Raw genomic sequence first — 12,203 nt, 5'->3', positions numbered from 1 at the left:
CTCCCAATGGAGCGACAAAGAAGGGAATTTTGTTTACCGTAAATTCCTTTTCTTCTAGCTCCAATTGGGAGACCCAGCACCCGCCCCTGTTCCCTTCGGGCTGTTGTTCTTTGTGAACACATGTTGTTCATGTTGAATGGTTTCAGTTCTCCGAAATTCCTTCGGATTGAATTTACTTTAACCCTTTCACGACCGGCCGATTTTTCGCTTTCCGTTTTTTTTTTTCGCCATTCTTTTTCTGAGAGACGTAACTTTTTTATTTTTCAGTCAATATGGTCATGTGAGGGCTCATTTTTTGCGGAACGAGCTGTACTTTTAAATGAAACCATCAGTTTTACCATATTGTGTACTAGAAAATGGCAAAAAAATTCCAAATGCTGAAAAATTGCAAAAAAAGTGCGATAGCACTATGGTTTTTGAGATATTTTATTCACTGTGTTCACTATATGGTAAAACTGATGTGTGGGTGTGATGCCTCAGGTCAGTGCGAGTTCGTAGACACCAAACATGTATAGGTTTACTTTTATATAAGGGGTTAAAAAAAAATCGGAAGTTTGTCCGAAAAAAGTGGCGCACGTTTTACGCCATATTCCGTGACCCGTAGCGTTCTCATTTTTCGGGATCTTAGGCTCAATGACGGCTTATTTTTTGCGTCTCGAGCTGACGTTTTTAACGGTACCATTTTTGCGCAGATGCTACGTTTTGATCGCCTCTTATTGCATTTTGCGCAAAAGTTGTGGCGACAAAAAAACGTCGTTTTGGCGTTTGGAATTTTTTTGCCGCTACGCCGTTTACTGATCAGATTAATTGATTTTATATTTTGATAGATCGGGCGTTTCTGAACGCGGCGATACCAAATGTGTGTATATTTTTTATTTTTTTAACCCTTTAATTTTCAATGGGGCGAATGGGGGGTGATTTGAACTTTTAGGTTTTTTTGTTTTTTTTTAATTTTTTAAAACTTATTTTTTTACTTTTTTTTTTTATTTTACTAGTCCCCCTAGGGGGCTATTGCGATCAGCATTCCGATCGCTCTGCAGTATCTGCTGATCACAGCTGGAAGGCTGTAAACAGCAGATACGCTGTCTTTCTCTTTTGCTGTGCCCCGGGCACAGCGAAAGTGAAACCAATTCATGTGTAGTACAGGAGTCATCACATGACCCTGTACTACCATGACAACTATCGGGAGTCACGTGATCGCGTCACGTGACTTCCGGTTTCGGCGGTAAGTAAAACTTTACCGCGATTGCGCTTATAATGGCGCTGTCATGTATTGACAGCGCCATTATAAGGGGTTAATCGGCACGAGCAGATAACGATTCTGCTCGTGCCTAGCAGGCACACATCTCAGCTGTGAAAATCAGCTGAGATGTGTGCCGATCGCGGCATGCTGCCGCCGGAGGACCGCGGGCAGTAAGATTGTCATTTAGGACGTAATTTTACGGCCCGCGGTCGTTAAGGGGTTAAACCAATTTATAACTTTTCCTCCTTCTTGCTTTTGCACCAAAACTGAGGAGCCCGTGATGCACGGGGGGTGTATAGGCAGAAGGGGAGGGGCTTTACACTTTTAAGTGTAATACTTTGTGTGGCCTCCAGAGGCAGAAGCTATACACCCAAGTGTCTGGGTCTCCCAATTGGAGCTAGAAGAAAAGGAATTTACGGTAAGTAAACAAAATTCCCTTCTTTTAGCTGTTGTTCCAGGCAGAATCCGCTTGATAGACGGTGTGCACCTACTCTTAGTTCAGCATTATGTCAACTGGTATCCAACACTTCTGCTCTATGCCTCATCCCATTCTATGGATAGAGTAATCCCTATGCTCTGATTTCTCCGCACTTAGCTGTTGTGTAGCAGAAATTCCTGCAGCTGTTCTATTTATCTGAATGAGGTTGCAGAACAGAACTACACTAAATGACAGATGGATGGAACTGGTTTTCAGTAGCTGGAAACTTCAGCAAGAAATCTGTCCAGCCGCGGGGCACGGTGCCTGGAGAATCCCATGTTCTAGAATCCCACTGATAGATCTCTGACATAGACATTGATAACATATGTAGTAAATGAAGCGTATCACATGTAGTCGGCTAGAACACTGCAATAACATTTTTTTTTCCTAACAGTAAAAGAATGTGTGAATCATCTCGACGATGAAGATGAGGAAAAATTAGTTGCAGTTTTGTGGGGAGCTGAAAGATGCTTAAGAGTTTTGGAGAGTGTGAGTAACTTAATGTGGAATATATACTTATTATCACTGTGTTGTGTGTATTTGCTGAATTCTATAACATTTTCTTTACACTTTGTTGCCAAGATGTACAAAGGCCAAACATGGTGGTGGGAGGGGGAAGCTCTTTTTTTGACACAAACTACTTGCATCAACTACCTCCCTTACAAACCATGTGTATGATTCATTTCATTTTTTTTTTTATTTTAAGAATTGACCAACTTTATCAGAAGCCCCACAATGTTATAGAGAACACGGGTGATACACGTTGGATGGCTGTCTGGTGAACGAAGTTTTGGCCATTCTTTTCAACATTATCCATCCACTTTACCATTCACAATTCTCTGAGCGAGCTGTTGTCAGACATGTCTGGTGCGGTTTATCTCCAGGAGATACTCTGCTCGACAGTCCAAAATGGGACATGCTATATTGATATCTTCTTTGCCAATGAGTTCTTTGGAGCTCCCTCACACATTAGATTGTGAGCTGAACTCGTTATTGGCAGGTTCGGCCAACTGTAGTCTAATGTGTATGGGGTAGTTAGTAAGGTTCCTCCTATTTCCCCATCCTTCTCCTGGGAGGAAGAGTTTGAGGCCATACGTGTCTTATTTTCTCCAGGAGACAAAGGAATGATGGAGGACTCCAGATGCAGACATTTGATTTGCTGTTACAGGTTTAATGACCTCTTTTGTGTTCCAGAATTGTTTATTAAATTTTAAAGGGGAAATAGAATGAATCATTAGCAGATGAATTAAAGCAAAAAAAAAAAATTTCCATAAAGCAGATTCCTAATAATGACCTCTTTTGATTGATGACCAATAAGGGAAAAAAAAGTTCTTAAAGATGCACTATTTTTTCCATTTTCCATTCTAAATACGAATATACAACAGAACCCAGACTAATCCTGTAATAATCAATTGGATCCCTCGTCTTCCATTTGCTTCAGTTATGAAACTGATTTGCTTTGGATATTAGTAACATTCCATTAAACGGATCAGACATGGACTGTCCCATCATATGCTAATTAAAGAATGTACGTCTGGAACACCATGGTGTGAACAAGGTGTAAGACTCAAAATATACAACTAAACAATAGGATAAAGAGTTGCACACCAGTCACAATGTATAGGGAAATAATGAAAAGCAGAACTGCTATGGGAACACTGGACTGAAAAATACAATGGACTATCTGAAAAAAGTGAAAAACATGAAAATGGTATGTGCATAACTGCTATGAATAATAGGAATGAGAGAGATTACCTTGGCATTTGGTTTGGGGCTCATTTGCATTGATCAATACGATGGCTAAACATCTCTCATTCCTATTCATGACGTAACCTGGTTACGTGTGCAGGGAGCCAGCGCTAAGCGGTGTATGCTGGTAACCAGGGTAACTATCGAGTACCTAAGCAAAGCGCTTTGCTTGGTTACCCGATATTTACCCTGGTTACCAAGGTACACCGCTTAGCGCTTGCTCCCTGCAAACATAGCCAGGGTACACATCGGGTTACTAAGCAAAGCGCTTTGCTTAGTTACCCGATATTTACCCTGGTTACCAGCGTACACTGCTTACACAGAGTCGGTGCTCGTTGGTCTCCCGCCATTAAACACTCCGATGTGTGCTGCACAGCGGGAGACCAACGAGCAAAAAATGAACCAGAAAAGTGTGTAACGATCAGCGATTTCACAGCAGGGGCCAGGTCGCTGCTTAGTGTCACACACAGCGTGATCACTGATGAGGTCACTGGTGCGTCACAAAACCTGTGACTCAGCAGCGATCTTGCTAGCGATCTCGCTATGTGAGAAGTACCCCTAAGCAGACTCCTTATCTCAGCTCTCCTTGTATCTCTAGTGTTAGATCAGATAGACATGGTGGACAGCAGTGTAACCAGCCTCCTCTTACCTCAGCTCTCCTAGTATCTCCAGTATTAGATCAGATAGACATGGTGGATATCGGTGTGATTGGCTTCTTACTGCAGCCCCCCTTGTATGTCCAGAAGTACAAGAAAATATCCACTGGATCACATTCTCCTACACATGCTGCGTGGTATCTGTCCTAACATTCAAGGAACAGTTTCTGTCAGTGTATCATGGTGGCATCTATTTGAAGAAAGAAAAACAAGTAAGATCACAATTACCTCTTGACAAAACCAATTATCATTGGCTTATTAAGAGTATTTAGTAGTTTATTATTTCCATTCAGGGTTTTTTTTTCTGTTTCCATAGAGCTCCCTTAGCCATCAATGAAGTTTCATAGTTGGATATGTGTTTATCCAGCACATTGACAAAGCGTGTACTGTAGATAAAATCTAAAATTTGATTTACTAGGTTTCCTATATTTTAGCATTTCAAATTTTGCACATTTGCTCCGTATGCTGATGTCAATTGAAGTCTGGTCAGACAGGCCTGTAGTGATATGTTTTGTGCTATTCCCAGGTAACTGTACACAATCCAGAAAACCAGAGCTACTTAATTGCATACAAAGACTCCCAGCTCATTACGTCCTCCGCAAAGTAAGTACACCTATCAAGCAGCTTATATTTGCCTTATGCACTTAGATCACATGGAGTCAGACGATATGCGGACGTTTTCTTTTTGTATTAAGATTTTCTTCTATCTTTCTCTGTTCAGAGCGCTTAGACATTGTGAGGAGTATATCCAGAGGTATAACCGAGCGGAGGAGAGCATCTGCATTCCTTACAACAAACCGCTTATACACCACAGTGTGGGCAGCCATGTTGGCAAAGCCGTGGAGGACTGTATGAGGGCCATCATTGGCGTGCTACTCAATTTAACACATGACAATGGTATGAACGTGTACATTTTATTGATGTTCAATGATGCTAGTGCATGGAATTGCACATTTTATGAATTAAACCAGGAGCGCACCATCTCTGTACAGCGCCACTGCCAACAAGTACTATATACGATGGGCGATCCAAAAGTAATGATAATCAATAATAAACACAATGAATATATTAAAAAAAAAAATATTTTTCCACATAGTCTCCTAACAAGTCTATACATTTAGTCCATCTCTTTTCTAAACTTAGAATTCCCTTCCAAAAGAATTCTTGATCTTGACCCTCAAAAAAATCCCTAACAGCGGTTATCACGTCGCTATTGTCAAATTTCTTGCCCCGGAGGTGTTCCTTGAGGCGAGGAAAGATAAAGAAGTCACTGGGGGCTAGATCTGGCAAATAGGGGTGGCGGGGGGGGGGTGTTCCACCAGTTCAAAGCCCGCTTCTTGAATGGTTGCCATGGCAACTGTAGCTTTGTGAACCGGCGCATTATCTTGGTGAAACCGCACTCCAGCCCGCAGTTTGCTGCGCCTTTTCTCCTTGATAGCCTCCCGCAATCTTCTTATTTGTTCTGCGTAGTAGGAGCCCGTAATAGTGGCTCCCTTCTCCAAATAGTCCACCATAATAATTCCTTCAGCGTCCCAAAAAACGGACGCCATAACCTTCCCTGCTGAGCTTGACAGTTTGAATTTCTTCGGCGTCGGTTCGTCTGCTCGTTTCCATGGCATCGATTGTTGTTTAGTTTCAGGATCAAAGTGGTGGATCCAGGTCTCGTCCATGGTCAAAAAACGTGACAAAAAAATTCTCGTCTGCTTGGAACTTTTCGAGATTTGCTATTGAAATGTCAACTCGTTTCTTCTTTTGCTCTTCGGTTAACATTTTTGGCACCCAACGCACGGAGACCTTTCTCATATGCAATTCTTTTGCAAGGATTCTTTGAATACTGCCTTATGAGATCCCTGTGACCTCAGCTACATGCCTGATAGTCACTCTTCGATCTGCCAATACAACTTCAACATTTTTTACGTTTTCTTCATTGAGGGACGTGGATGGGCGTCCTTCACGATGTTCATCTTCCGTCAATGTTCTTCCCAGCTTAAATTCCTTGGCCCAGCGTGCAACTGTGGAATATGGAGGAGAAGAGTCCCCCAATGTTTCCACCAAGTCGCTGTGTATGTCTTTGGTAGTCATTTTTTTCAAGCAGAGGTATTTGATGACAGCTCTGAGCTCGTTTTTTTCCATTTTGATGTTCACTCCTCGCCAGTTCATATTCAAATGAATAAAAACAAAAAGCCAGCATTAAATGTGCACTTCAGCACTAAAAATTCCAAACTGTACTTATTATAAAAAATTTTGAGATTTTTGGCAAAAAATTGCAATTTCTTGAGCTGCTTCGCCACGTCACGGCAAATCTCATTTGAGGCAGTCCTACACTAAAATATTTTTATAAAATGTGCCATACGGCCTCACATATGAATAGTAGAACTGCTCTCAGCAGCACTCACCTGGTCTATTTCAATCCCGTACCCATGACTGAGTCATGGCTGTGGGCGGGACAGGTCCAAGCAAATGCTGCATGAAGTAAATAGCCTGTGGACAAGGCCTGATGACAATGTGAACAGTCACCAACCGCCAAAATCTAGACAGATGGAAAACATCCCAAATTGGGGTGCATAGCAAGGTGGGGGTCAGCCACCGACCAATTCAATGAAGAAAAACAAAAAGCCAGCACTAAATGTGCACTTCAGCACTAAAAATTCCAAACTGTACTTATTATAAAAAAAATGTTGAGATTTTTGGCAAAAAATTGCAATTTCTTGAGCATATTCAAATGAATGTAGCTCCCGGGAATCGTGGCTTATTTAAGTGACTTTTTTTTTCCTGGACTAGTGGGTACTTAAGAGAGAAGAAAACATTTTATTTTAATTTCTGTGTGCAATAGAAATAACTGATTATCATTACTTTTGGATCGCCCCTTGTATAAAAGTGGCACTGCAGTCAGGCTTACAGTGGTAGTGCGTGTACTTAGTAGGCATTCGGGCATAATTGCAGATAAACAGCATTCTCCGCAGTAGTGACACTAATGATATGCTTGTGTTCTGCAGAATGGGGCAGCACAAAGACTGGGGAGCAGGACAATCTAATAAGCACTGCAATGAACTGTGTTCTTCAAGTTCCAAAATACCTACCTCAAGAACAGAGATTTGACATTAGAGTTTTGGTAAGTTGCTTATTTGTGCTGGATCAATTAAAACAGCAAATGAATCCTACACTGGAATACAGAACATTTCTGGCATTGATGCTCCTGATGATTGACACCTAAACTTCTCCTGACCGTATTCATCTAATAGGCCGCTTTTATTTTTTACAGTTACCGTATTTTTCGGACCATAAGACGCACTTTTTTTCCCCCAAATGTTGGGGGAAAGTTGGGGGTGCGTCTTATGGTCTGACTATAGGGCTGCGGCTGGGAATGAGGGTGCTGCGGGTCATCGGGGGCACGAGCAGGCAGCAGCGCCTGCCGTGACCACGTGGGCCCGCTCATTACATGCACGCCCATCCTCCCGCCCATCTCTCAGCGCTGAAGTCGGCACTGACAGGTGGGCGGGAGGATGAGCAGGGACGCGCGCATAGCAAAGAGCCGGCCGCATGATCACCCCTGGCAATTACAGCCTGGAGTGATCATGTGCGGCTGTATTCACTGCCCCCCGCGCGTCATTACCAGCGCAGGGTGCAGTGAATCAGTACACTCACCCGTCCCCGTGTGTGGAGCCGCCCCCCTGCTGCACGCGATGTTTCCCTGTCTGCGCCGGTCAGCTGATCTGTGCTGAGCTGGTCAGCTGATCGGCACAGACAGGAAGACATCGCGATGCAGCAGGGGAACGGCTCCACACACACAGGTCAGTGGCGCAGAGAGGAAGATGATCGGTGCTGGAGGGAGTGAGGAAAAGGTGAGTATAAACGTTTATTTTTTTCTCTGTGCTATAGGATACAGGCCATATACCAGGATGGTATATGAGCACGATGGGAGTATATGAGCAGGCAGGATGGGGTTATGTGAACAGGATGGGGGGGGGTTATGTGAACAGGATGGGGGGGGTTATGTGAACAGGATGGGGGGGGTTATGTGAACAGGATGGGGGGGGTTATGTGAACAGGATGGGGGGGGTTATGTGAACAGGATGGGGGGGTTATGTGAACAGGATGGGGGGGGGGTATGTGAACAGGATGGGGGGGGTATGTGAACAGGATGGGGGGGGGGTATGTGAACAGGATGGGGGGGTATATGAACAGGATGGGGGGGGTATATGAACAGGATGGGGGTTTATAGCAGGATCATATACAAGGCAGGAGGATCATTACCAGGATGGGGTACCTTAGTAGAGAATTTTGGGACATTACCCCCATAACAGTGTCAGCAGCAGATCCTCGCCCCATAACAGTGTGTCATGACCACATTTTTTGCTTAGTTTTTTTATTTTCCCATTTTCCTCCTCTAAAACCAGGGTGCATCTTATAGTCCGGTGCGTCTTATAGTCCGAAAAATACGGTATACATTTGTTTCTTAAACAAAATCCAGGAGTGGACCCTGCCTTCCAAAAATGATCTGACCACCAGGCTATCCTCATCACTTTCAGCCCTTTAAAACGGAATAATCATTACCTGTGTTTTCTCTGCTATAGTTTAGAGGCTTTATCCGGTCTCACATTTCTGTATACTTGCAGAATTAAAACTGTAAGGACGTGATGCCAGCATGAAAGCATTAAATGGGTTTCTGGGAAATAAAATTATTGGGGAAAAACCATTATTATAAATACTTTTTATATATGCTTTTCCTATTTAAGGGGCAATTACTAGGTTTATTATAATGGCTGCTGATACATTAGTGTATGCAAAACCCCTCCTAACCCTAGCAGCACAGATTCAGTACAGGTCTGTGTGATCCCTCCTGCTAGCTATGTGGTTGGGGAAAGGAGTCTAACTGGTGAGAATGTGAAGATCGCACCGCTGAGATAAGTGTGCATCAAGGAAGCACTGGAAGAACCCTCAGAGGTTGTGAGAAGGTGAGCAGAGACTCCTGTGGGATGCTGTTTTCTAGCAGAGTGCTCAGTGCTGCTGTTCATATACTCGGATGTGGCAAGCACTGCAGCCTGCGTCTCATCCCACCTCCTTTCTACATCAGATTTGTCTTCATGTGCTGTTGATGGATCTGGGCTGTGATCTGCACACATCTTCTCCTGTATCTCATACTGTACAGCTACAGAAGGCCAGACTGCTTACAGAGGGATCACTGTATTGACACAGCACAACCTGTTCAGGATGTTTAGGCAGATATTTTAATAAACCTGTTGATGGCGCTCCAAGACACTAAAAGCATGTGTAAAGGAATTTATTAACTACCATATTTTTCGGCTTATAAGACACTTTTCCTCCCAAAAATTTGGGAGGTAAGTGAGGGGTGCGTCTTATTCAGAAAAAGGGAGGAATTCCAGGGCACTACTCAGTATTCAACAAGCCTATTTGTCCATTACAAAGAAAGTCCTGTATTCAGAGGCTGGAAGCAAACACCGGGGTGCTTATATCAATAGATAACAAATCTTGCAATGCAAAGTAGAAAAAGTATAGCACTCACCGGTTAAATTGCTGTGCAGAAAAACTGTTTATTTAAACAGCGGAGGTTACATGTGCGGAGAGGGCTGGTGGGGAGAGGGAGTGTGCGCTGTAGCAGACGACGGCCGTTTCGCACCTGTCCGGTGCTTCAGCTGGTCTCTACTGGTTTCTACTTTGCATTGCAAGAGGGGTGCGTCTTATCTGACTGTAGTTTACCGGGAGGCTGGAGAGGGGTCACAAGAGGCCAGGGGAATGCTGCGGCTGCTGTGCAGGGGCTGCTGCGACGGCTGTGCAGTATCAGCAGCTGCTGTGCGGGGTCTGCGCGTGGTCCCTGGTGGCTGGTGCTGCTGTGCGGGGTCTCCAGCGGCTTATCTGGCGCTGCAGGTCAGGAGGTGAGAACTTCAAATAATGCCGCCCAGGCGCCATTTCTTTGAAGCCTTCACCGTCCGCCGCAGCCCAAGCACAGCTGCCTCAGCATGATAACCAGCCTACACCGCAGCCCAAGCACAGCTGCCCCAGCACAGCATAACCAGCCTCTGCTGCAGCCTGAGCCGCAGCCCCAGCACAGCCTCCTCCTCCACCGCTATTGCCCCCTCTGGTAAGACACCACCAGATTACAGGACGGACCCAATTTTTTTTTCCCTCGCCTTTTCTTGCTCTGAATAAGGGGTGCTTCTTATCCTGTGCGTTTTATAAACCTGTAAATGCAGTAGTTGCCAACCAGTCGATTTTTCCGTTTTTGTGTTTTCTCTTTTTTTCAAGAGATATTATTTTCTTTGTCGCTCTATTGGGAGACCCAGACAATTGGGTGTATAGGCTATGCCTCCGGAGGCCGCACAAAGTATTACACTCAAAAGTGTTAAGCCCCTCCCCTTCTGCCTATACACCCCCCGTGCTCCCACGGGCTCCTCAGTTTTTTGCTTTGTTAGTTTCCCTTTCTCCCGCCCTCAGCCCTGACAGGCAGGGGGAAGGGCGGGACGCTGCAGGGAACGAGCAGCACTGAGGGCTGGAGCATGATTTCCATACTCCACCCCCCTCACTGTGCACAGTGTGAGCACCTCGGCCACGCCCACGGCTCCCTCCTCTCGTCAGGACGCCGCAGCCATTTCCTGTCAGCTCCTCCGACGCTGCAGAGAGGGACAAACCCTGGGAGACACAGACACGGTCTCTGGTGGCCTCATAACCGCTTTAGGCGGCTGGTAAGCAGCACCTGTTGGTGCTAGCCCCATGGTGCTGTAGTGTATTGATACATTATTTGTGTATAGTATATATTTTACACTGTATGAGCACAGTTCATTCTGGCTATATACCCTATTGTGTTACTAGGGAAAACAATAGCATGGCGCCCACAAAAGGCAGGGGTGCCAAAAACACAGGCTTATTATGCTGCCTGCGTCGCTTGTACGACCCAGCTGCCGGCAGGTTCCACTGGCCCCTGTGACACTTTTTCAGCCAGGGCCTCTGCTAAGAGGGGCCCAGGGGGAGCCACCTGTTGACACTGTCCTAGTGACGGGGACGGAGTTCGCAAAACTCTGAGACTATGGCTAAGATACTAGAAGCCTTGCAGTCCAGGCCGGTATCTCAGCACAGGGACTCTGTTGAATCATTGTTCCCTGGCCCCCCTCAGTTGGACCAACAATGTCCTCCCGGGGTATCTCATGGATCCCAGGCTGAGGGTTCTGACACAGACCCCAGCCCCAGACCGACTAAGCGAGCTCGCTTAGAATTTCCCTCGACATCATATTGTGCAGGGTCTCAGCGGGGGGAATCTCTGGTTGATGATGCGGAGACAGCTGATCAGGATTCTGATCCTGAGGGCGCTCTCAATCTTAATACTCCAGACGGGGACGCCATAGTGAACGATCTTATTGCGTCCATCGATCAAATGCTGGATATTTCTCCCTCAGCTCCTCCGGCGGAGGAGTCAGCTTCTCATACACCAGCAAGCCGAGGCTCTTCTGCAGGCGCTGCGCACTCTGAAGGCAGAAGGAGTGGTGATCCCGGTTCCTCTTCAGCAACAGAGCCACGGTTTTTACTCCAACTTGTTTGTGGTCCCAAAGGAGGACGGGTCTTTCCGCCCGGTCCCGGACCTGAAACTGCTCAACAAACATGTAAAGACCAGACGGTTCAGGATGGAATCCCTCCACTCCGTCATCGCCTCAATGTCCCAAGGAGATTTCCTTGCATCGATCGATATCAAAGATGATTATCTCCACGTACCGATTGCTCCAGAGCACCAGCGCTTCTTGCGCTTCGCCATAGGAAACGAACACCTGCAATTCGTGACACTGCCGTTCGGCCTGGCAACAGCCCCACGGGTTTTTACCAAGGTTATGGCTACTGTAGTAGCGCTCCTACACTCGCAGGGTCACTCGGTGATTCCGTACTTGGATGCTGATCAAGGCACCCTCTCAAGAGGCATGCCAACGCAGCCTCGACGCTTCCCTGGAGACTCTCCAGGGTTTCGGGTGGATCATCAATTTTCCAAAGTCAAATCTGACACCGGCCCAATCGCTGACATATCTTGGCATGGAGTTTCATACCCTCTCAGCGATAGTGAAGCTTCCGCTGATCA

At 45.6% G+C, this 12,203-nt stretch overlaps 1 protein-coding gene across 4 annotated transcripts in view; it reads left to right on the top strand.

The window, feature by feature from the left end:
• The window catches only part of WAPL (WAPL cohesin release factor), a 199,202-nt gene that overhangs the window by 144,470 nt on the left and 42,529 nt on the right, over positions 1-12,203 (top strand). For all 4 annotated transcript variants that reach the window (XM_075348989.1, XM_075348988.1, XM_075348987.1 and 1 more), the window contains 4 exons: positions 2,116-2,210; positions 4,653-4,729; positions 4,848-5,023; positions 7,123-7,238. In XM_075348989.1, coding sequence (XP_075205104.1) covers positions 2,116-2,210; positions 4,653-4,729; positions 4,848-5,023; positions 7,123-7,238 — 464 coding nt within the window. The remainder of the gene's footprint in view (positions 1-2,115; positions 2,211-4,652; positions 4,730-4,847; positions 5,024-7,122; positions 7,239-12,203) is intronic.

Source organism: Anomaloglossus baeobatrachus, chromosome 5 (genome assembly GCF_048569485.1).
Source record: "Anomaloglossus baeobatrachus isolate aAnoBae1 chromosome 5, aAnoBae1.hap1, whole genome shotgun sequence".
In the NCBI taxonomy this organism is placed as follows: Eukaryota; Metazoa; Chordata; class Amphibia; order Anura; family Aromobatidae; genus Anomaloglossus; species Anomaloglossus baeobatrachus.
This window is presented reverse-complemented; position numbering and strand designations above follow the sequence as displayed.